This window comes from Suricata suricatta, chromosome 16 (genome assembly GCF_006229205.1).
Source record: "Suricata suricatta isolate VVHF042 chromosome 16, meerkat_22Aug2017_6uvM2_HiC, whole genome shotgun sequence".
Classification (NCBI taxonomy): domain Eukaryota; kingdom Metazoa; phylum Chordata; class Mammalia; order Carnivora; family Herpestidae; genus Suricata; species Suricata suricatta.
Genome location: NC_043715.1, coordinates 42846110 through 42869033, shown reverse-complemented (window position 1 = coordinate 42869033; position 22924 = coordinate 42846110). Strand labels below are relative to the sequence as shown.

Below are 22924 nucleotides of genomic sequence, written 5' to 3'. Positions count from 1 at the left end.
AAGAGTCAGATGCTTAACCAATTGAACTCCCCAAATGCCCTGAAAAAAGAAACAAGTTTTGAGTTGAACATATTCCTTTTTTTTAATGTTTGTTTATTTTGAGAGAGTGAGTAATGCATGCCAAAAGTGGGGAGAGGGGCAGAGAGAAAAGGAGGGAGGATCCCAAACAGGCTCTACACTAGCAGCACAGAGCCCAACATGGGGCTTGATCCCACCAACTACCAGATCATGACCTGAGCTGAAATCAAGAGCTGGTGCTTAACCCCCCGAGCCAGCCAGGCACCCCAGGCTGCACATGGTCCTTAAAGGTAGAAGGCATCCCTCCCCTTCGCCTCCCCCTGACGCCTGGAGCAGATGATATGGGAATCACGGGCAGATGGGAGAGCAACAAGACAGAGAGATGGAGACGGGCCTCTGACACAGAGCTCACCAGACCAGCACCTGGCCTTTTAGCACGTGAGGTTTTACAGGAGAAATAAACTACCCTGATTAAGCGGTGCCTCGTGGCTCAGTTGGTTAAATGTCCAACTCCTGACCTGAGCTCAGGTCTTAATCTCAGGGTCATGCGCTGAAGTGCCTCAGTGGCAGTGCTTTAAGAAAATTTTTAAAACTACTTAAAAAATTAAAATAAAACCTACCTTAGGCCAATATTATTTGGGGTCCCTTTGTTATAGCAGCAGCAAAACATTATAATAACTAATAAAGGACAAAAAATAGTCTCATGGGCCCCCAACCACCAGGTAATGGATGAAGCTTCATCTTACCCAACCTCTACTTTACCCAGCCTATTTCACCCTCACCTGGACAGCCACCTCCAACCCCGCCTGTAATCATCGAGTCCTCCAACACTTCCCAGGTTTCCAGCAACTTTAATGCACGAGTCTCAAAAGTCAATGGAAAGGTGAATAAAATTAAAACGGGCTCAGGGGACAGGGCCATGGGCACACAAGGAGGGGCAATAAGAAGTCAAGTTAGTTGGAGCAGTGGGATGCCTTTCCTTGGGTGTCACATCTCATCCAACCCGTAGTCTTCCTCGGGAAAGTCCCCTACCGTCACAACTGATGGCTTGACAAAGGCGCCGTGCTTGTCCTGGCATTCGAAGTAGCGTTTCCCATTCACGCTGCAGGGCATGACGGGGGAGGCAGTGGTCAGAGGGGTCCCAACACGGCTCCCACCCCAGGTGCCAAGACGGACAGGCTCACCCACAGGCACTTAGACAAAGACGCACACAGATGCGTGGGTGGACATGGGCACAGACACACACAGATGGCGGACCCGGAGCCCTCATTACCTGCCATCGTTTTTCCCTAGTGGCTCATCATAGCGGACGCCAATCCAGTAGCCTCGCTTGAAATCTGTGAGTCCTGCCCAGGGAGGAAATCCCAATGAAACCTCTGAATCACCCTGGATTCATGCCTACCCACTGAGTATAAAGCCTGTCCTGGCAAAAACGACTCCTTGCTACCACCCAGGATCACCTCCATCTCCTGCCCAAACTAATACGGCAGCCCCTTCACTGGTCTCACTGTTCCCAGCCTGGATCTCCTACTCACTCAATACCTCCAGTCTGAAGAGTCTTTGTAAAAATCTAACGTAAATAGCACTGTTACCTTGCCCTAAATTCCTCAAAGGCTGCCCATCCCACTCAGCATAAAATCCACACTGCTTATAAACAAATGATTTTTTGAAGGTTATTTATTTATTTATTTAGAGAGAGAGAACAAGCAGGGGAGGGGCAGAGAGAGAGGGGAGTGACAGAATCCCAAGCAGGCTCTGGACTGTCAGCACAGCACATAGTTCAAACTCACGAATCATGAGATGATGGCCTGAGCCGAAATCAAGAGTCGGGCATTTAACTGACTGAGCCATTCTGGTGCCCTGCAAGTGAGTTTTGACAAGGGCACCAAGACGATTCACTAAGGAAAGAACAGTCTTTTCAACAGGTAGTTCTGGGACAACTAGATATACACAGTGAAGAGAAGGAAGTTGGACTCCTAGCTCACATACATGCAACAATTGACTCAAAACGGGCCTAAGATCTATATGTAAAACATAATGCTGTGAGACTCCTAGAGGAAAACACAGGAGTAAGCCTTTGTGACCTTGTATTAGGCACTAGTTTCTTAGATATAATACCAAAAGCGTAAGCAACAAAAGAAAAAATAAACTGGACTTCAAAAAAATTTAAAAAAATTTTTCAAAGGACACTATCAACAAAGTAAAATTAAATTTTTTTTTAAAAAGTAAAAAGACAACCGACCCACAGAGTATGAGAAAAGATTTGCAAATCAAGTATTTTCTAAGGAACTGTATGTAGAATGTGTAAAGAACTCTTAGAACTTACGGGCTGAACTGTGCCAGGATTCACTGTCAGTGCCCTAAGCTTCAGTACCTCCGAATGTGACTGTATTTGGAGACTGGGCCTTAAAAAAGGCGATTAAGTTAATTAAGATTAAGTTAATCTGATTTGATTGGTGCCTTTATAAGGAGAGGAAATTTGGACATAGAAAGAGATACCAGGGATGGGCCCGCACACAGAGGGAAGACTAAGTGGAGCCACAGCAAGAAGGCGGCCATCTGCAAGCAACGCAGAGAGGCCTCAGAAGAAACCAAACCCGCCACGGCCTTGATCTTGGGACTTCAACCTCCAGAACTGAGAGCAATAAATTTCCGTAGTTTAAGCCACCCGGTGTGGCAGCCCCAGAAAACTAACACAACTCAACAACAAAAACGGACCAACCCTTCGGCCGCCTGGGTGGCTCAGTCAGTGAGGCGTCTGACTTCAGCTCATGGTTCGTGAGTTTGAGCCCCGCGTCGGGCTCTGTGCTGACAGCTCAGAGCCTGGAGCCCGCTTTGGATTCTGTGTCTCCGTCTTTCTCTCTGTTCCTCCCCAGCTCACATTCTGTCTCTCTCAAAAACAAAGATTAAAAAAAAAAAACAAAACTAAAAAACAAACAACCCAATTAAAAAATGGGCAAAGGATCTCTATAGGCAGTTCTCTAAATAAAATATGGTTAATATCATTAGCCATCAAAGAAATGCAAATCAGGCCCATAATGCCGTCCCATGTCATAGCCACTAAGATGGCTACGATTCAGAAGACAGATCATAAGTGTTGGTGAGGAAGTGAGAAACTGGAGCCCTCACACACGCTGGGAGAACATGGTGCAGCTGCCGTGGAAAACAATGTGACGGTTCCTCAAAAAGTTAAACAGAGTTACCATGGGAGCAGCAACTCCACTCCTAGGTGTAGAGAAATGAAAATACGTGTCCACACAAAAATTTATGCAAGAATGTCCATGGCAATATTATTCATAATAGACAAAAAGTGGAAAGCACCCAAATACCCATCCTCTGAGGAACAGATATGTAAGATGCGGTGTAGCCATTCAACGTGGAAATATTTGGCGATAAAAAGAAGCGAAGCATTGATACATGCTATAACACAGATGAATCTTGAGGACATTACGCTAAGTGAAAACAAGCCACTCACAAATGACCATGAGTCCATTTACATGAAATGTCCAAAACAGGCAGATCTATACAGAGATGACATCGGTCAGTGATTGCTTGGACTGGGAGGGTCGGGATTTCAGAAATGGGGAGTGGCTGCCAACAGTTACGGAGTTTCTTTCTGGGGTGATGGCTGCACAATTCTGTGAACATACTTAAAACCAATGACCTGTACACTTTAAGGGGGTAAGCTTCATGGTATATGAATTATATCTCAATAAAGCTCTTCGAAAAAAACCCACCCACAGTGCTCTCCACCACCTTCAAGGCCCTGCACAGGCCGGCCTGGCCCATGTCCGGCCCCCATTTCCCCCACTTAGCCGTGCTGCCTCAGGCAGGCCCAGCCTAGTTTTGCTCACGCCCTTTGTACTCACTCTGCCCTCTGGCTGGAACACGCTGCCCCTTTTCACTCCTTCCTTCAGACAGTCCTTCCCCCGGGGAGCCGGCGAGATCCCTCTCGAGGGTGGGTCTGGTGCTGCCTCTCCGCCCACAGCGCCCCAAGCTTCCGGCACCCCCGCCCTCATCACTTTGGCCTGTGCCTGCCCCACTCAGCCCTGACACTGTGCTCTGTGCTTTCACCTCAGAACTGGTCCCTCTGGCCTCCGCCGCCTCCGTCACAACCCGCACGCCCTGTCTCTGCTGCCCACTTCCCTGCCATGAACACTCTGGGCTGTCACTGTCCTTCCCGGGGCGTCTCCCCCACTGAACAGGGATCCCCTTGAGGGCTGGGGCCCCAGCAAGGGCCATCTCGGGGCAGGGCCGAAGGCCGCACGTACCTACATACATGACGGTGCCCCGGCGAGGGGGCTGCCCAGCCGCCCGCACTTCACAGCGGCTGCCCACGGAGATGGCGCTGGCCTGGGTCTTCTCTTCGTTCAGGCGCTGGGCAGCCTCGGCCTCTTGCTGCGCCCGCTCCTCTTCGTTGTATCGGCCTAGCTTGCTGCGCTTCAGGAAGGAGCGGACCGAGTCTGAGCGTGGGGTGGGAGACGGGGTTAGACACGGCTTTCCCGGGGTGGCCGCTGGCCCGATGAGATAACCTTCCACCCACAGAGCCAACCTCCAGAGAGAGACTCCTCTGCTCTGAGTGCTGGAGGGCTGCTGCCCAAGCCCCCCAAACCCCCCACTACAGCCCTGCGGCTTCTCCCCAGAACCCTGGGGCCTCCCCATAGTCCAAAACCTAAAAGGAAGGCGCCTGCTTCCAGCCATACCACCCCGTCTTCCCGTGTCCCTTCAGTATCACGTTCCCTGCGCCCAGCCTGTCTTCCCATTCTTCCCAATGTTTACACATGCGGATCTGTTCTGCTCACCCCCCATGTGACACTCACTACCCCTCATGTGAGAACCCCCCCGACTTCTCTCTCAGGCCGCCTGCCTGCCCACACTCCCCACTCCTCGCAGCACCTATTCATACCCCACACTTGCGCCCCCACAGCTGCCCCCCCAACCCATTTCTGTCTGCACACCAACCTTATCCACGCTCTCTACTCGCCCATGTCTGTGGGCCTGCACTGACCACACCACCGACCTCCTCCCAGTGTCCCTGTCTGTCCCCCATCCCCACCCCCCCGCACACACTCCCTCTGGCCCCATATGCCCTCATCCATTGCTATGTGCCAGTACCTTGCCTCTGGTCATAGGCTTCTTGTGAGATCTGGTATTTCTCCACCTTGGACACGTCCTCATACTCCCCAAGGCGGGCACCACTGTGGTCAATGACCTATAGTGAGGGGAGGGGGGTGAGTGGGGATCAAGGTCTGGACTGGGAGGCTGGGGAGGCTGGTGGCAGGGGGCTGCACTTTGGAGTATTCCCTAGATTTACGTCTCTCTGTCTAGGAAAAACCACAGTCCTTTACTCCTTTACCCTCACCTTTACCCAGACCGTCTCCCCTCTCCTGAGCCTATAGCAGAAGGGATGAGAACAAGTGTCCACACCGGCCATCTCCCCCTCCTCACCCCCGCCCAGTCCTCAGAGGCTGGATCTTGCCCCCAGACAACCCCCACGTGTTGCCACCAGCATCAGTGATGGTCTCTAAGTCACTGGAACTCAAGGGCAGAGCTCAGGTCCTCCTCAGGAGACTTCTAGGCAGCACGCATGTCCTCCCTGGGCCTCTGGGACCCTCCTAAGCTGGCCCAGCCTCCGGACCCCGAACCAGCCCTTCCTCTACCATCCCCAACACTCATGCACTCATTGCTTGCGGAGCTCTTCCATGGCACCCAGCTGGCTTCTGTGCTGGGTGCTAGGGCCACGGTGCAAAAACAGATAAACCCTTGCCCTCAAGGACTGCTCAGTCTGCTGGGACACCAACTGTAAACAAACGTGTACATGCATTAAACACCAGGTGATGACAAGGTTCTATGTAGATAAATACCACAAAGAGGCTTAAGGAGCATGAGAAGGTGGTCAGAGAAGGCTTCTGAAAGGAGGGGACATCTGAGCCAAGGCCTAAAGGCTGAAAAGGCACATATGGCACCAAATCTCGGGTGCGGAAACGTCCTTAGTCCTTTTCAAGAATAGCATGGAGGCCCTCCCGGCTGGACTGGAGACAGGCATGCAAGAATGGAGACACAACAGATCGCTGCGGCCTCTGGCTCTTACCCAGAACGGGATGCAGCCAGGGGAGGCTCTGGGCCAGGAGGGCCCGACCTGACCCAGGGCACCACAGGCTCCCTCTGGCTGCAGGTGGGGAGCAGACTGCAGGGGCCCCAGGGATGGGCCTCTGTGGTGTCCAGGAAGGGGAGGATGGAGCCAGGGCAGGGGTAGTGGGGGGGCAAGTGCAGGCTCTAGACAAATTTTGTAGGTAGAGTCCACAGGATTTGCTGATAGACGGGATGTGGGTAGCAGGTAAAGACAGGGGTCAGCAAACACTCTAAGGTAGTTTGGCCTGAGCCACAGGGCTAACATAGCTAACTAGAAATGGCCCTTATCTCTGGTCAGCATCACTAAGAATTTCTACTTTGTATATTAAGGATCTTGTAAGTCTGAGGTTGCTATTATTTGAAGCAACAAATATAGGTTAAACCTATAGTTTTTTTCTAAGTAATCTTTATGCCCCACATGGGGCTTGAACTCACAACCCTGAAGTCAAGAATCATATGTTCTGCCGACCAAGCCAGCCAGGCACTTTAAATACAGGTAATATTTATAAAGAGAAAAATGTGAAACAAATAAAAATTTTCCAGAGGCTCCACTTCTGGGAAAACTTTCTCAAATGACTTCAGCAGTTAGAGGCCTGTCTACATCTGAACCCATGTGTGAAAATCTCCTGTTTGGGCCATGCCCCATGCCCCACCGGCATCTGGAGGTTGAGGCGGCCCAGGTCAGCCCAATGTCTCAGTCCTGTTGGCCCAGCGCTGTCCTGACCCGTTCCCACGATAATCCGGGCCCTATCACACTACCTGGACTAAGGAAGCAGACTCCTCCCTGGTCTCCCTACTCTCCCTGTCTTCCCGCACACAGTCAAAGGGAGGCCGTGAGCACCTGGGTCAGACCAGGACCCTCCTGGCTCAAAGCCCTCCCCTGGCTCCCACTTCCCTCTGCCAAAGGAGAGGCCACCCCTCAGTCCCTGTACGTAACTGTGCTCCCTTCCACCTCAGTGTTCGCACATGCTGTGCCCTTTTGCTGGAGTACTCTTCTCCCTCCTTCAGTTAACTCTATTCTTCAGGTCTCTGCTCAAGCATCACCTCCTCCAGGAAGTCCTCCCGGACCTCACTGCTAGGTCAGGTCCCCCAGTATCGGCTCTCCCAGCTCTGTGATCTCTTTCTATATGGCCCCATGTCTCTGGCGTTTCATATCTGTTCCTGTGAATATTTAGCTAACATCTGCCTCACACGCTGGGTGAAGCTAAAACAGAAGCCTCTCACCGCTATACCCCTGTCATGACACAGTTAAAAAAGGACCAGTTCCCTGAGCACACTGACTTGCAGAGTCATGCAGATTGAGGTGAAAATTTTAACTATAGTTCATCCTTAGGAAAGTAAATTCCATCCGGAAGCTAAATTTTGTCTTCTGCAAAATGGGGTTAATGACACCGACTTCCAAGTCTTATTTTATGGACTCAGCTCAGTATTCAACAATGATTCACTGAGCATCTTCTCAGTACTAGGCATTACTACAGGTGCTGGCAGGGGAAGCACAGTATGTCACAGGGTGCTAGGAGCTAAAGACAAAAATCAAATAAAGTGGAAAAGAGAAGACATTTAAATTTTATACTGAGGCCAATGAATGCCTCACACTTGGAGGGTGACATTTCGGTAAGACTGGAAGGGATGAGTGAGCAATGTGAAGTCATATAAAAAAGAACCACTTGCAAAGCCCAGAGGTGGAGCCCCCCTGGGATGCTGGGATGTTTGGGGAATAAGGGGAGAGAGAGGATGATGGATGATGTGAGCTGATGAATGTAGAGGTCCTCAACTTCTCCCAACACGTCCAGCCTCATCACTCACCCCGACCCATCTCACACTCTATAGATCCGTACGCTGTTCCCCCCACCTGGCATACCCTCCCACCCCTTATCCTAAGTCACTCTTTCCTCATCCTTCAGGTCTCAGCTCAGGCATCCCTTCCTTCAGGAAGCCCTTTCTGATACTTCTAGGAGTCAGGCACCTCGCTGGGCATCCCCAGTCCCCGGGGCTTTGCCCAGACCAATCTGTCGCTGTCCCCTGACGGCTTGTCTCTCTCCATGCAGGACTGGGGGCTCAATGAGAGTAGGGCCTATCTTAGTTATCACACAGGGCAACGTACAGCAAGTATTTGTTCAACATATAAATAAATGGAGGGGAGGCCTCACGTGGATGCGGCAGCCGTCGTCTACGGGGTATGAGCCCAGCAGTGCATCCTCCTGATCCAGCTTGCTGTAGAACTTGTCGTCAGCTCCATATAGCTCCAGTTCCATGCAAGAAGCAGGACTGCCAACCACCAGCTCTAGTTTACACTGAGGGGGGAGCAGTCGGTGGAAGGCTGTCAGCGACCCCGCCCTCTGCCCTGAGGCTCCACCCCTTTTTAAAGGTATGTTCTTACAAATTTAATTTCTTTTAAAGTTAACTCTAAGCCCAACACGGGGGTCGAACCCACAAGCTCGAGATCGATAGTCTCGAACTGAACCAGCCAGGAGCTCCGAGGCTCCGCCCCTTATAACAATAGCCATTATCCCATCCTTGCTACCCCAAGAGACGATTTAGGACCCACCAGGTTATCCCTGGCCACGCCCTATGCAACCTCTGATTTTCCCTGGCACCGCCCCCAATTTCTGGATACTCAGGCTTCCTCTGGCCCCACCCCGCCGGCTCCCGTCCCCAGTCGGTTCAACCTCAGTTTATATCTGGCCCCTCCCCACGTTCGGAAGCCCCTCCATTTCTTTCTTGCCCCGCCCCCTCAAACCATACGCCCCGCCCCCGGACCCCGCCCCCACGGCCACACCTTGAACTCCGCTATGGTGAGGCTGCGACTGTACCGCTTCTCAGAGCGGAAGCTGTTGAGAGAGCTGCTGATGAAAACGGTCACTGTGGGCGCCGACAAGCCCGTCACCTCCATCTCGCTGCGCCCTGCCGGGGTCCGCAACCCGGTCAGTCGCCTCACACCGGCTCCGCAGCCGCCGCCACCGCTTCTGGGATATCAGCCCCTCCCCCTGCTCCTGACCTAGCCAATCCATGCTCTCCGCCAAGCAGGGCCCGCCAATCGCCGCCGTCTCTTTTCCACGCCAGGGAGAGGGCTCTCCCGTAGGCTTGGGTAGCCCCAGCCAATCCTGAGAGGTCTTCCATCTGCGCAGTTCTTCCAATAGCAGGCCGGAAAACGGCCCAGGCGGGCGAAGGGTGAAGCCCAAGGGAAGGACTGGCAAGAGGTACCCCATCTGCGCATGTGCACTGGCCTTCAGCCAGCAAAGAGTAGTGACTTCGTTTATGGTCAGTGCTTTGCTGTTTACGTGAAGGATCATATTCTTGGCTCTCGTACCATACTGTTCTACAAACTAGGGAAGCAAGGCCCAGAAACTGAAAGGCGTTACTGCAGGACATCAAAAAACTTAAGCAAGTTATTAATCGAACGTCGGAGCACAAAGACGAGCACAAAGCCCCTGGAAGCCAGGACGTGCGCGCAGCTCCGCCCCTCTCTTGGCGAAGCAACTAGGCTTGATCCTTCCCGCGACCGGTCGCGCGGCGGAGCAAGCGCGGAAGGCTTGGCGGCCATTGCGTAGTTATGGAACCGGACGGGACCTATGAGCCGGGTTTCGTGGGTATTCGATTCTGCCAGGAATGGTGAGGCCGGGGCTGCGAGTTTGTAAGGGGGGCAAGTTAATGGCCCCAGGACTGACTTCTGTCTCCTCCCTCCCCACAGTAACAACATGCTTTACCCCAAGGAGGACAAGGAGAACCGCATTCTGCTCTATGCGGTGAGCACGAGCCCGGGGAGCGTCCGGGGTCTTCCCATACGGATCCACCTGTTTCCCAATGTGGGCCCCTTACGCTCCTTAACGCGTTTTGGTCTCGCTTCCTATCCCACGAGTGAACCCCCACTGTCTTGTCTTGCCCACCCCCGAGGTGATTCTCGATATACCCTATTATACCAGCTTCGAGACTCCACGCTCTAGCCATTCCCCCTGGGGAAGACCCAGCCTTCCCTTCCAATCCCTTCCGAGATCTCTCCGTAACCCCTTTCCCGAAACACTCGCCCTTTCATAGTGCCGGAATTGTGATTACCAGCAGGAAGCCGACAACAGCTGCATCTACGTCAACAAAATCACGCACGAAGTGGAGTGAGTGGCGGGACTCAGAGCCTGGGGAAAAGTTTGTTGGCTTGGGAAACCTGGCCTGGGCATAATTATTTGCCCTCTATTCCCTCAGCGAACTGACCCAGATAATCGCTGACGTGTCCCAGGACCCCACGTTGCCACGGACCGAGGACCACCCGTGCCAAAAGTGAGCGTGCCGTGGATATTGGGAATGGAGAGTGGCTCGTCCTCACCGGGTGAAGGGAGGAGGGAAGGGTTTGGTGGGCTGAGTGGCTGACTGCTCTCTCAGGTGTGGCCACAAGGAGGCGGTGTTCTTCCAGTCACATAGTGCCCGGGCCGAGGTGAGTGGCGCGAGGCAGGCTTTCTGGGTATCCTAGGCTTGGTCCTCCCCGGGGGTGGGGATACCAATAATGGGGGGACCCTGCCCTTCCTGGCGTCCTGAGCTGGACCCTTACCAATGGGGAAAGACCCTTTGTCTGTTACTTTGGCGTGAGGATGGAGGGTCCATGTTGTACCTTTCCTAACCGTGCCACCTTTTTGCCAGGACGCCATGCGCTTGTACTATGTGTGCACGGCCCCACACTGTGGTCACCGCTGGACCGAGTGAACCATCCTTTCCCACGTGTAATAAATACTGTGTTCTGTGCGTGCATTTCCTGTATTTATTTGCCTCTCGTGTTGTGTGGGGGCACAGTCTCAAGCAACGCGGTGCAGGGCGCGGTGCTGCACATAGGCGTCAGGTCGCGAGCAGGTGAAGCCACAGTCCTCACACACATGCAGCTTCTCGCGGCGCTCCCGATAAGCGTAGCTGGCGGGCTGCCCGTGCACTTTGGCAAGATGAGCTTCAAGCGAGCAGCGCTGCGTAAAGGCTTTCCCACAAGCTCCGCAGCGGAATGGCCGGATCCCTGCACAGAGTGGGAGAGGACAGACAGGACAGTGGCCTCCAAACCAAAGTCTCCCCACCTTGCCCACCACGAGCAATCCCCCATTCCTACTCCAAGTTGTCCAGAGTCCTCTGTGCCCCACCATCTGCTCCCTCCACCCACCACAAACATGGCCAGATAGCCACCCTCATCAGGATATTCCTTTCCCAGGCGAGAAGGAGGGAGGCTTGTCCTTGCACCCTTCAATCGAGGTCCACGTATCCACTACTGTCCTCACTGTTGGCGCCTCTACCCGTACACCTTCCACCCACTGACTGGGTAATTCAGAAATTAGGAGGTGTTCCAAGCCTCCTGATGGCAGAGTTTCCGCCCCATATACCCCAACACTGGAAACCACATCGTGGGCACCTCTCCATTTCGTTCTAGACCCTCCTGGGGCCCAGCTGCCCTTCTCTGTCCCTGCCACTCCTCACCGGTGTGAGTCCTCATGTGGCGCTTGAGGTCGAAGGCATCATGAAAGCCCTTGCCACAACAGCGGCACACGTGGCGGCGCGCAGGGCTGTGGCACTTGAGGTGCCGTGTCAGCATGCGCTGCAGAGGGAAGGCCTTGGGGCAGAGCGGGCAGCCAAGTGACTCCGGGCCCCTGGGAGCAGAGGCCAGATTGCCCTGCATAGGCTGTGGGAGGGACACGGGAGTTAGACCCCCTGGCTGGAGCAAATGGAAAACCTAGAACCAGGAACCAAGGAGATCTGGGAGAGCCAGAGATGGCCCTTCGTGTGTGCAGATGCCACCGTCTCTCCGAGGCCTTTCCTGATCTCCGTCGCCTTTACCTTGCTTTATTTCTCCATATATACATCTTCCAACGTAACATTTTTCTAATTGTCAAGCCCCCAACAGATTATAAGCTTCAGGAAGGAAATAATTTTTGTTTTATTCCTGCTAAATAGCAATTGCCTAAACCAGTTCCTGGCTTTCAATAAATACTGAAATAATCTGTCACTGTTATATTCTGGCTAGTGTTTCCCTACTTCCAGGGCATGCACGGCTGAGTGTCCCTTCTGAGAGTCCCCAGTCTTCCCCCATCCCCCATCCCCTGCTCCTGTCACCTTGTCTGATCCTGACATAAAGCAGATCACCATCCACTTGTCTTGAATCTTGTTCTGTTCCCACTGGACAGAGAGATCTCTGGGAGTGGGAAATGGGGCTGCCCAGCCTAAGGAAAAGGTGCCTGGGATGAAGCCTAACAGTGAACTCTACCAAGAAAGCAAAGACGTTTCCAACAGTGAGAACAACAGGTGGAAAGGTTCTGAGGCTGGGGGCGGGGGGGGGGGGGCGCATGAGCAAACGGGCTCAGGGAGTAAGAGGCATCAGGTTCTGTTGAGGCTGAGAGCGAGCAGGGATGAAACTGAGCAGGGCCTTGTGGTCCAGCTGCAGACTCACCGCTGCCCAAGAGTCCCCGAGGCCCGAAGACCGGTGTGCTGGTGGGCCCCGCCGGATGCTGCAGTCTGAGGAGAGAAGCCAGATGATGATGCTTTGTGTCTCGCCTACCCCTCGCCTCCAGGCCCGGTGAGGGGCCCACCTGGGACATAGGCATCTCCCCGGAACTGGTCAGGCAGGTGGCCCCAGTTGGATGGCTGTCGACGCCGACTCCTGACCAGGAAGGCACGGGGCATCACCTCAGGAATGGCGAGATGGCCCCCCACACACTGCTGCCTCCTCCACCTGCAGTCACACCTCAGCCCCAGGATGACTGGGAGGGAGGGGAGGAGGGAGGGGAAAGCCACAGAGGAGCTTCATTCTCTCCATGCAAATTTTGTGACCAGCCCAGGGACTTAGCTGGCTCTAGTTACCTCTGCCACCATTCCTCCCCCTTCTACACCAGGCTCCTAGGGGCATTCTCCAGCCACCAGGGGCAGCCAAGTGCTAGGACCCCCAAGAAGGTCAAGCAAGGGCAAGATTAGAGCCCAGATAGCGCCTTCGTGTGGGGAAAAGTAGAAGAGACTCCTGAGGGGGGCGGTCTTCTAGAAGTAGCAGCTGGACCAAGGACCTGAGGGTGTTTGCCAGGCAAATCAGTCACCACCGGACATCCAACAACCTGCTTGGTTATTCAAATCACAGCAGCTGTCTGAGGAAGCAGGGGAGGGGGGTGGCTGAGATTGTGTGCTCCGGGGGGTGGAGGAAGAGCAGGGTCCGGTAGTAAGGGCAACGTGAGGACACAGCCTGTGCCTCTTCCAACAGGAAGCTCCACCTCTGATTCTCAGAGGCCCAGAGCAGAGGGTCGGCCAGAAACCTTGTTCAGGCCAGCAGATATGATGTTGGTGTGTTAGTAGTCCAGCTCCCAGTGATTGCCAGGGACGCCACTTGCCCACTCTCCCACAGTCTAGGAACCGAGGGGGGTCACCGGACTTGGCCAGGGGCTCCCAGAACCCCACCCTAACACTCTGTCCTGTGTTCTAGACTGGTCATTGTCCGACCCCGTAACCAGTGGTTAAGGATTTTGAATATTCTCTGTGCAGTTACTTTCTCGCATTTATCCACTCAGCCATATCCTGAGCTCCAAATATAGGCCAGGCCTAGCTCAGTGTTAAAAATGAGCACATAACAGTCCGTGGAAGAGACACACCAGTGACAACCCAGAATGACCAAGGCTATGGCGGGGAACCCAAACTGCAATAGAGAAAACTCAGGGGGTTCACGGGAGCCCCGAAGAGGCTCCTGATCCAGCCTAACGGTTCAGAGATGACTGCCTGGGTGTGAGCCCTGAAGGAAGATGAGGTTTCAGGAGAAAGGGGAGGGTGTTCCCGGCAGAGGGAACAGTGTACACAAAAGAGAAGCACCTCACTTCCTCACATTCCCTGAGAGTCAGTCCTGCTCATTCGTTTGGGAGGCAGAGTTTTGCCACTTTCTCTCTGCAGGACCCAGACGAGTCACTTCTTGCTGAGCCTGTTTCTTCATCTGGGAGTTGGAACTAATGTGTCTCCCTGTGACTGATCTGTGTCAAAGACCCATGTCGGTCATGTGGGGAGAATGCTTAGCATGCAGCATAGGAACAGGGTTGTTGTTAGAAGTCTTGAGGGGGCTGGGCCAGCATCCGAGTTTAAGTCAGCCCATCTGTAAAATGGAATTTTCAGTGTCTCAATCTCAGTTACTGGGTTTCATGCAGCCATGGCTGGTGTGTCTGGCACAGGTCTGGCAGCCCCGTATCTGGGATCTGGTCAGTGTGGGGTACAGGCGCTCAAGAGTGAGCTGGCGAACGGTTAGGTGGAGCCATTTTGTCTCTTTCCAGGTGCCCAGTTCTCCATGCCCAACAGCATGTTTCAGGGCACCTGGTTCCTGTGTGTGTGTGTGTGTGTGTGTGTGTGTGTGTGTGTGTGTGTGAAAACACATTAGGGAAGAAATCCAGGGCTGGGGGTCTTTATTTGCCCCCAGGCCCTTTCTGTCCCTTTCCTCCCTGCTTTGTGTCCTGGGAGGCTGACCTGGGCAGGCCGCATCATCGGGTCCCCTGTCCCCCCTGGCTCCAGTGGGATTTTGACAATGGGGAGCCCCACACAAGATGGAAGGGATTCCTCCAACTCACTCCCTATGCAGTTGCCAGGGACACAGCTCCCCTAGGATGGCCCTGTCTCCAGTATTGGCTCTTCTGGGTCCCACTTGGTTCCCCCATGCCTCAAGGCCAGGGTGGGAGGAACAGCTCACCTCTGGTGTCAACCCAGGGTACTGTGCCAGCCCTATGACTTCCCTGTTCCCTGCCCACTTCTTTGCAAATGATCCCTTCACTAAACTCCCTGAAATATCCCATGTGAGTATGCTGTCCTTTTCCTCCTGGGACCCTGTCAGTCCACAAAGCACACTCACACACATTCATCAGTGGTGGTTTCTTAACCAGCCATTTTGTTGAGGAGAGAAAGTCTGGTCCTTCCAGGGCTGAAATGGGAAGTGGAGAGTGGGAGACACTGGATCCTCCCTACCAGCCCATCCTATTGTCCTGAGAGACCCAATTTTGTTTGAGCAGCCACATGCCCAGGACAGGAGAGATAGCTGGTCCAAGCAAATGAAAACAATCTCCATTCCTCTTGCCTGCAATTGCTTTGAAAGGGGAGGTGCCTAGGAAGGCTTAGCATTGTTCTATGCTGGCAGCTGCCTTCCTCCATGCCTTTGTTCCTAGCCGGGTAAGTGTACTGTTGAGTGTTGGCACAGCAGCCTTGTTGCAGCTATGAGGGCCTAAGCTGGAGGGCGCAATTCAAGATTCAGGGGGTGATGGAGCAGGAACATAATCAAGAGTAACAAATGTCCCTACAGCCTAGGACCTCATAAGGCAGCAGTTAGCTACTTGGGAGTTGAAGGCTTAATTACGATACAGGGTAGGAGGGGGACATTCCATGAGGGGCAAGACTCAAGAAGGTCCTCTGGGTGTCCGGGGCCTGGATGCCAAACCTTGCATCAGGGATCATAGGTGACCGTGGCCAAGTTAGGCAGGGGCAAGGATGGAGGGTCCCCAGTGGCCTGTAACCTGTGGGGCTGGGCACATCAGGGGGCCTCCTGTCAGAGGCGCAGTCCACCTGAGTCCTGGACCTCCTGGGCTCCCTGGGGCAAGGAGAGGGAGCTTTGAGAAATAACACCAGACATCTCCTCAAATACCAAGCTCAGGCATCTTATACAGGGGGGGAAATTGTGTTGTGAATATATCTTGGATTTAAGTGTTGAGAAACAACAAGATCCTGCCCCTTGGAACCTGTTCTTCCTCCATCTCCTTTCCTGGCTCACTCTACTCCTTACACATACACTTCATCCCTCCAATGGGGCATTTGCATTGGCTGTTCTGTCTGCCTGGATACCTTCCCAAGATGCCCACATGACCTCTCAAGCCTCAGCTCAAATGTCACCTCAGAAAGGCCTTCCCTTGGTGTGCCTGGGTGGCTCAGTCAGTTGAGCATCCAACTTTGGCTCGGGTCATGATCTCACCATTCGTGGGTTTGAAACAGGTGTTGGTCTCTGTGTTGACAGCTTAGAGCCTGGAGGCTACTTTGGATTCTGTGTCTCCCTCTCTCTCTGCTCCTCCCTCACTCACACTCTCTCTCTCAAAAATGAATGTTAAAAAAATTTAAAAAAAATTGTTTTTAGAAGGGACTTCCCTGACCCATCAGCCAGCATGGTGACATTGTTTTAATTCTTGTTTTGCTCTCCAGAAGGCTAAGGCTGTGAGGCCAGATGCTTGTCCTGTCCTGTCTTGCTCCTCATGCTACCCCTCACATGTAGGACAGACACAGGTCCTGGCAGGATTCTTTTGAACTGCACACTTGGTTCTGATGTGTGTCAATGTTTCTGGAGACAGTGCAGAGTCATGTCCTTATGCTGAAGGGGTCTGGCTCTGCCACCAGGCAAGCCTAGGTTGGAGTCTCAGCTCTGTGGAATCCTGGGCAAAAGTGGCTCTCTCTGAGCTTGTTTCTAATGGGCCATGACCACCAAACAGAGTAGAGAGGAACTCAGTTAAGTGGTGGTTCAGGCCACAGTAAGCCACATGGTGGGGCTGTGCTTTAGAGGGCCCTGCCCTTGCTCGCTTCTTTTTTATACAGAATTGGGACAGCGGGCGGGGTCTTTTGTGGTCACAAGAGTGGCCTTCTTGGCAGACGTGCCACATGGCCGATGCCTGCTGCCTGGGGAAGCTGGTAGCAGAGCTGGGAGCTCATGGGATGAGTCTGGATGTAGTCTCCTGCTGGCAAAAGAACTAATTGTTCCTGCTGCCCCGGTGTCCAGTGAGTGAGCCTGCTGGTCAATTTCCCCTGCTGCAGTTGGGGACAAAAGCCTGGACCTCATGGGATCCAGCTGGGCTTGGCCTAGGGGCCATGAACCAGTGGCATGGCAGTGTGTGTGCCAGGAACCATGGTCTGGCATACAGTGATGGCAGTGGCTCCAGTAGGTTCCTGGGTAGCAGCAGGGGGCACGGAGGAAGGGCTGGTGGCTCCTTGGGGAACAGCCGGGCCTCACTGGGCAAGCACAACAGACCCCACAGCGGCTCAGCGGGCTAGGGAGGCAGTATGGATCCAGGTCCTAGGATCATCATTAATGCGGTTCCCAAATTTCTAGGAATGTTGGTCCTATTGACGGAGTCCTGGAATAAGGCAGGGAGGGCACTGGGGCTGATGTCCCCAAGGTGAGACAGGAAGAGGAAGGGCAGGTGAGGCTATAATGTAGGTGGCCAGTACCTGCTGCTTATAAATTTCATCCCTTCCAAAGTTTATCCGCCCATGTTCCCTGGACTGGTCTCCACCCTGTCCTCCTTCCCCGCATCCACCTGAAGGGGGCGTTGTGGGCGCACCCAGAGATGCACCAAGAACCATTCCTCTAAACTGTCAGTTTATTTGCTTAAAATACCTATTTCTTCAGAAGCAGCAGGGCTGAAGTGGAGAGGGGGCTCCTGGCTCTCAGTCCCCTCGTGCCTTCCTCCGCACGGCCTGTACCAGGAGCTCTGAGTAGTGTTCCAGCAGGGCATGCAGATCTGGGCTGGCCAGGGGGCACAATGTAGGTGGGGAAGGGGACCTTGGGCTGGGCCGGGCCTGGGCCACATCAGTTCCAACCAGCCAGTCACTGGCGTCTAACTGGCTATGGATCCAAAGAAAGGTGGAGGCCAGCTCAGTCCGTGCCTGCAGCTGCTCTGTGCTCACCTGGTCCCCGGAGACCATCTGCAAGAGGTGCCAACCTTGTCAGGGGTTCCCCAGCCCAGGCAGTCCCGGCCTCCCCACCCACCCAGCCCTCTCCCCTGATCCCGGGGCTTGGCTCACCACATTGTAAAGATCCAGGGCTTCCTGGAAGGCAGTCTGCAGTCTGTGCACTACAGTGCTCACAGTGCTCAGTTCAAGGGGCGCTGAGGGCAGGACCCTGGTTGGCACCCCAGGCTCCTTCCAGTGTTCAGTGTTGCCCTGGGCCAGACTGAGTGCATCTGAGGGTAGAGGGGACAGAGTGAGAAAGACATCTCCTCTTTCTAGCTGGTCTGAGAGGCCAGGGTGGCTGGGCTGACCCCAGCTCTTGTTCCCCTGCCTAGACACCTCAGCCCCTCAGGCTCCCTCCCCTCCCCTCCTGCAGGACTCTGCTCAAATGCTCCCTTCTCTTTGAAGGCTTTTCTCATTATCCTCCTTAAAACTGTAACCACTGCCTGCCCCGCCCCCCCTTCCCTAAACCCTTTCTCTTATTTCTGTCCTTAGCACTCACCACTCTGTGATGCACTTAACATTTTCCTTTACATTTAGTCTGGCCATCTCCCCATTTAAGGTGTCAATTCTTCACAGTCTTGTTGACCACCAGGCCCTATGTGCCCAGGGTCTAGAACAAAGCCCAACACATACATAGTGCTCACTAAATATTTAGGTGAAGGAATGAATGAACAGCACAGTCCAGTGTCCAGCTTTGGAACTAAGCCACCTGGTACATGGGCTGAGCTTGGGGGATAATCCCATGTCCCAAGAGTGGTACTCACCAGGGGTCGGCGCCAGGAGGGAGGTGATGCTGCGAGGGACCCCAGGCGTGGCCTCTGGAAGTGGCGTGCTGTTGGGGTGGGCAGGGGTGTTGAGGGTCTCAGGGGCCAGGAGCCTTGGGAGAAAGGTAGAATTGTGGAGCCTCAGGGTGCTCGCATCCATGGGGCTGGAGGCCGAGAAGGTGGCTGTTGTGACGGTGACACTGGGCTGGGTGGCCACAGGTTCCATCGGGGAAGGAGGGAGCAAGAGCCCATCACAGATGCTCGACAGGGTCAGCTTCAGGCTGGCCCGGGCCTCATGGTTGCCCCAGGAGGGCAGGACAGGTTCTCGGCCCTCGCTGTCAGAACTGAGCACTGCCGTGGTGGGGATGGCCTGGAGCTCCTGGCCCAGGGATGCCAGCTCGCCGACGGATGAGGGCCTGCGGAGGGGCGTGGCCAGCTCAGCCAGCACCGGGCCCTCACTGTCCTTGAGGGAGAGGCTTCGTGACATGCTGGCACAGGAGCTGGCAGCGGCCTCCAGGTAGGAGCAGGTGGAGGGGCTGTGGACACCCTGAGCCGGGCCTGGAGCGGGCAGGGCTGTGGGAGTCAAAGGCTTCTCGTCAGTGGGCAGTGCCGAGGAGGAGGGGGCGCAGGGCGGCAGGCCTGTGAGGCAGGGGGTGTGATGGAAGCAGCTGGCTCACTCTCACAGCCCCCTGCAGAGCCGAAAGACAGGGGGCCCCCCCAGGTGGCTTCAGGGTCTGAGTAGACCGTGCCCATCCCCGCTGCCCTGTGGTTCAGATAGGCATCCAGGCTTGTTTATCTGTGGATGGGGGCACTCACTCAGTGGGCACCAGGCCTCCAGGGTCTCAAGGGGCTCCTCAGGCTTTTCCCCAGGAAGGACCTGAAAGCACAGCCAGGAGGTGAGGACAAGGCCTCTGGACTCCCAGCCCAAGTCCTGGGGGAGGGGCCCCAGGACTCACGTTGGTCCTGCCAGGGGAAGTGTAGCCAGCACCTACTCCCAGGGGCTCTGCTCCGGGCTGGTGGTCCGTGAGCGTGACCTCTGGGGACCTCACAAGGCGCTGAGGCAGCTGGGGAGGGAAGGTGTGGGTGAACCTGTGGGAAGGAGACCAGGTGGCTGTGGCTGTCCTGGGGGTCCTTGAGGAGATGAGGCCCCACCCTGGGGGACAGAGCTGGAAGGTGGGGGCGGGTTTCACCAGTTCCTACCTGGATGTCTTCTGGAGGCGGGAGAGAAACTGGGCTGAGATGCTCAGCCGGGGGTTAAAGAAGTCCTCAGTCTCAGAGGCCTCCAAGTCTCTCAGGGATCCGTGGAAGAGCTCTAGGGGAAAATGCCAGGGGAGCCCTCAGAATCCCTCCAGCCACCCTGTCCTGGGCCCAGAAAGACCTGCAGACCAGCAGGTGGACCCTCAGAAACACCTCCAGTCGACCACTCGCCTTGGGAGCAAATGCAGCTGGGAGAAGAGCTTTCACGGCTCCGGCCTGAAGATAAAATGCAAGCCCTTCTGCCGCCTCACCAGCTGGGGAGGCCCCACCCTGACACCCACACTGTGCCCAGTGCTGGACGGCCGCCCAGGCACCGCCCTACCCTCAGGGTGACCATCAGCGAGCGTTTCGAAGTGCTGGCGGAGGAACTTCTCCTGCTCAGGGGTCTGGGGCAGGGAGCTGTTGGCTGTGCCTGGCACCTCGGGCTGGGACAGCTCTTCCGCGGTCCCTGGGCATCCTGGGGAGAGGCGAAGGGGACGCGAGGGGCAGGCAGGAGAGAACTGTCAACACCATGAGTCACGGCAGACACCCAGAGACGCCAGACACTTAACAATGGAGAAAGCTGGACTCGCCCGGCACACACCCTGCTGCCACTAGGCCGAGGAGAGGCTAATGGCTCCGTCTCCTGGATGAGGACACCGATGCTTAGTGGGCACTAAGTGCAGGGCCAATGTGGGGAGAGTGGCTATGTATCATGACTGCCCCCTAGCGAGGCCCACGTGCTGCCCACCCCACACCTGGCCCCTGCTTACCTGGTGGGGGCAGCAGCGTGTCAAACCGAGGGTCTGGGTCTGGCCGTGGAGGGGGGGAATGGATGGTGGCGAAGCTGCACTCCAAGTCGGCCTCTGACTCCCCCGAGTCTGGAGAAGCAGAGTGGGAGTCGGGAGCCCAAAGCCAGGCCCGTACTGGGTGAGTCAGTGAAGGCTCAGGCTCCCACGGCTTCAGTTTTCCCATCTGCACAATGGGGGTGATAATACCGACCCTCCATTTGTAGGGACCAGCAAGTTCACACTTCAAGGAAAGTGGGCAGTTGGGCCTCCAGACTCCTCAGGTACCAGGAGGGACAGTGTCTGTCTCTGTGATAGACTCTGAGCTTCAGGAAGACTGAGGTCACCACAGATACCCAGAAAGGGCTAGACAGACTGCGGCAGCGTCTCTGCCGGCCCCCACTCACCCTCAGGTGGGCTCTGATCCTTGGAGCTGACGGAGGAGACCCTGAGGTAGGGGTCTCCTTGCTGCTCTCCGGGCTCCCCATCGGTGCTCTTCGTGCCGTTCTCGCTGCAGCGCCGGGAGGTGTGGCAAACGAGTGAACACACACTAGTTAGTAGATGGCAGCCCCTACGCTGAGCCCCTACACATCTGCGCCCTGCTCCTACTGGGAGCCCCACCTCCCCTCTCCTCTGCAAAGGCTCCCTGCACCTCTGCCTGGACCCAGGGAAGCTAGGGCTACAGGGCCAGGTTCCTATGCCCCCAGACCTTACAGCTCTGCCCCACAGGCCCACTGGGAGAGCGCGATTCTTCCAGAACATGCCTGCCACCCAGGCTTCCTCTAAGGCTTCCCTTGGTGCAAAGGACACTCACCTGTCTGTCCCTGTGACCGTCACCTCCGCCTCCAGGGAGTAGACGATGAGCTCACTGTCCTCAGAGGACTCCCTCTGGAGGGGCAGGAAGGAGGGATGCCCATAGCCATCTTCCTGGGGACTCTCCAACTGCGGGGTGAAGAGAGCACAGCGACTGCAAGCAGCCACACAAGCAGGGCCCTCTGCAAGCCACCGGGTGTTCGGCCAACACCAGTGCGAACAGCAAAGATGTCGGTCATGATGGCAGCCCCCAGTTGCTGGACACCGATCCTGAGCCAGGGCCTGGGCCAAGTTCTTAGTTCATTCTATGCTCCTCCTGTATGATCATCAGCCCCTTTACAGATAAGGAATCGATATGGCTCCAACCCTCTAACGCTCTGTCTATATGGAGTTCCAGGACAGGCAAACTAATCTTTGGTGAGAGGTCAGAAGACTGGTTGCTTGGGGTGAGGTGGGGGGTTACTGATTAGGAGGGGCACAAGGGGGGTCTTCTAGGAAGTAGAAAATACTCTGTAGTTTGGTCTGGGTGGTGGATACGTTAAGTGCATACATAGGGAACAATCCGTACCTACGGTCTGTACTCACAACTGTGTATTATGCCACAATAGAAAAGAGAGTTTATACAACAGAATAAAAAGTGAGTATGTTTGGAAGATAAGAGAACAAGAGCTGAAATTGCTTCAAGCACTTCTGAGGCCCAGGCCCTATTCTTAGCGCTGGATTCCTACCAAAGCCTTCTGAGAGCTTTCTTCTTATGACCAGTTTTTAGAAGTCTTTTTTTTTATGATTCTATTTTTAAGTAATCTCTATGCCCAGGGTGGAGCTTGAACTCACAGCCCCAAGGTCAAGAGCGCACGCTCTACCGGCTGAGCCAAGCAGGCACCCTGGTTATCTTTTTTTAACGACCATTTCTTCTTTGAAGCAGAAGCCCAGAGAAGGGAGGCTTAAGCAAGTCATCACGCAGCCCGGAAGGGGTGGGGCCCGGCCTCTGCCAGCTCACATGCCACCCAGCCAGGCACAAGCCTGCTCCGGCCTCCTGGTCTACCCTGGGGGGTCTCCTTGGCCCCGGGCCCAGGGCTTCACCCTCTGGCCTTCCACCACGGCATATAATCGTCTCGCACCCCTAGAGAGGGAGACTCAGCCTTATTTTCAAAATGAGAATGCTGAGGCCCCAAGCCCCGGGGGGACAGTCACGGTGCAGGGCCTGTGGGCCGGGCGGGGGCACCACTCTGTACCTCACTCAGCAGGCCCACCAGGTTCTGGGGCTCCACTGTATCCAGAACAGAGTCCTCTGGGCTCTCCGGCTTCATGGGGGTAAAGTAGCAGTCCAGGTCCCGGGCATCCAGAATGGTCTTGAGCGGCTCTTGGTCAGCCCGCTCCGCCCAGCGGCCATGTGGTTTGTAGCTGCGCTTGGCATGGAAGGCTGAGCCATCTGTCACATCATCATCTCCTAGCTGAGGGTGACAGGGGATGGTCAGGCAGCCAGCCAAGAGCTCA

General features: G+C 55.0%; 4 protein-coding genes across 6 annotated transcripts in view; 1 reads left to right on the top strand and 3 right to left on the bottom strand.

Annotated features, from left to right (window-relative positions):
- Positions 1-849: 849 nt before the first annotated feature.
- Positions 850-9132, bottom strand: TBCB (tubulin folding cofactor B). 2 transcript variants are annotated; one of them, XM_029925998.1, is made up of 6 exons: positions 8930-9132; positions 8301-8444; positions 5134-5230; positions 4290-4481; positions 1292-1364; positions 850-1120 (listed from the first exon to the last, which is right to left on the bottom strand). In XM_029925998.1, exons 1-6 carry the CDS (start codon positions 9041-9043, stop codon positions 1006-1008), a joined length of 735 nt encoding a protein of 244 aa, XP_029781858.1. In that variant the 5' UTR covers positions 9044-9132; the 3' UTR covers positions 850-1005. The 2 variants fall into 2 exon arrangements, with proteins under 2 accessions (XP_029781858.1, XP_029781859.1); XM_029925999.1 differs by lacking the exon at positions 8930-9132 and adding an exon at positions 8699-8721.
- A 305-nt stretch (positions 9133-9437) lies between these two features.
- POLR2I (RNA polymerase II subunit I) lies at positions 9438-10887 on the top strand. Its single transcript, XM_029926026.1, has 6 exons — positions 9438-9762; positions 9842-9896; positions 10186-10259; positions 10348-10422; positions 10525-10576; positions 10780-10887. Exons 1-6 carry the CDS (start codon positions 9704-9706, stop codon positions 10840-10842), a joined length of 378 nt encoding a protein of 125 aa, XP_029781886.1. The 5' UTR covers positions 9438-9703; the 3' UTR covers positions 10843-10887.
- On the bottom strand, positions 10884-12845 carry OVOL3 (ovo like zinc finger 3). The gene is made up of 4 exons (XM_029926013.1): positions 12699-12845; positions 12560-12624; positions 11593-11794; positions 10884-11140 (listed from the first exon to the last, which is right to left on the bottom strand). The coding sequence occupies exons 1-4, from the start codon at positions 12790-12792 to the stop codon at positions 10932-10934; spliced, it is 570 nt and encodes a 189-aa protein (XP_029781873.1). The 5' UTR covers positions 12793-12845; the 3' UTR covers positions 10884-10931.
- A 4611-nt stretch (positions 12846-17456) lies between these two features.
- Positions 17457-22924, bottom strand: part of WDR62 (WD repeat domain 62) — a 42431-nt gene continuing 36963 nt past the window's right edge. Inside the window, exons 22-32 of one of the 2 annotated variants that reach the window (XM_029925876.1) lie at positions 22663-22881; positions 21429-21556; positions 21022-21125; positions 20600-20707; positions 20170-20304; positions 19791-19902; positions 19547-19679; positions 19407-19467; positions 18591-19229; positions 17899-18056; positions 17457-17799 (exon numbers count right to left, since the gene is read on the bottom strand). In XM_029925876.1, coding sequence (XP_029781736.1) covers positions 17542-17799; positions 17899-18056; positions 18591-19229; positions 19407-19467; positions 19547-19679; positions 19791-19902; positions 20170-20304; positions 20600-20707; positions 21022-21125; positions 21429-21556; positions 22663-22881 — 2055 coding nt within the window. In that variant the 3' untranslated portion in view covers positions 17457-17541. The remainder of the gene's footprint in view (positions 17800-17898; positions 18057-18590; positions 19230-19406; positions 19468-19546; positions 19680-19790; positions 19903-20169; positions 20305-20599; positions 20708-21021; positions 21126-21428; positions 21557-22662; positions 22882-22924) is intronic. The other variant, XM_029925877.1, reaches the window with a different exon arrangement.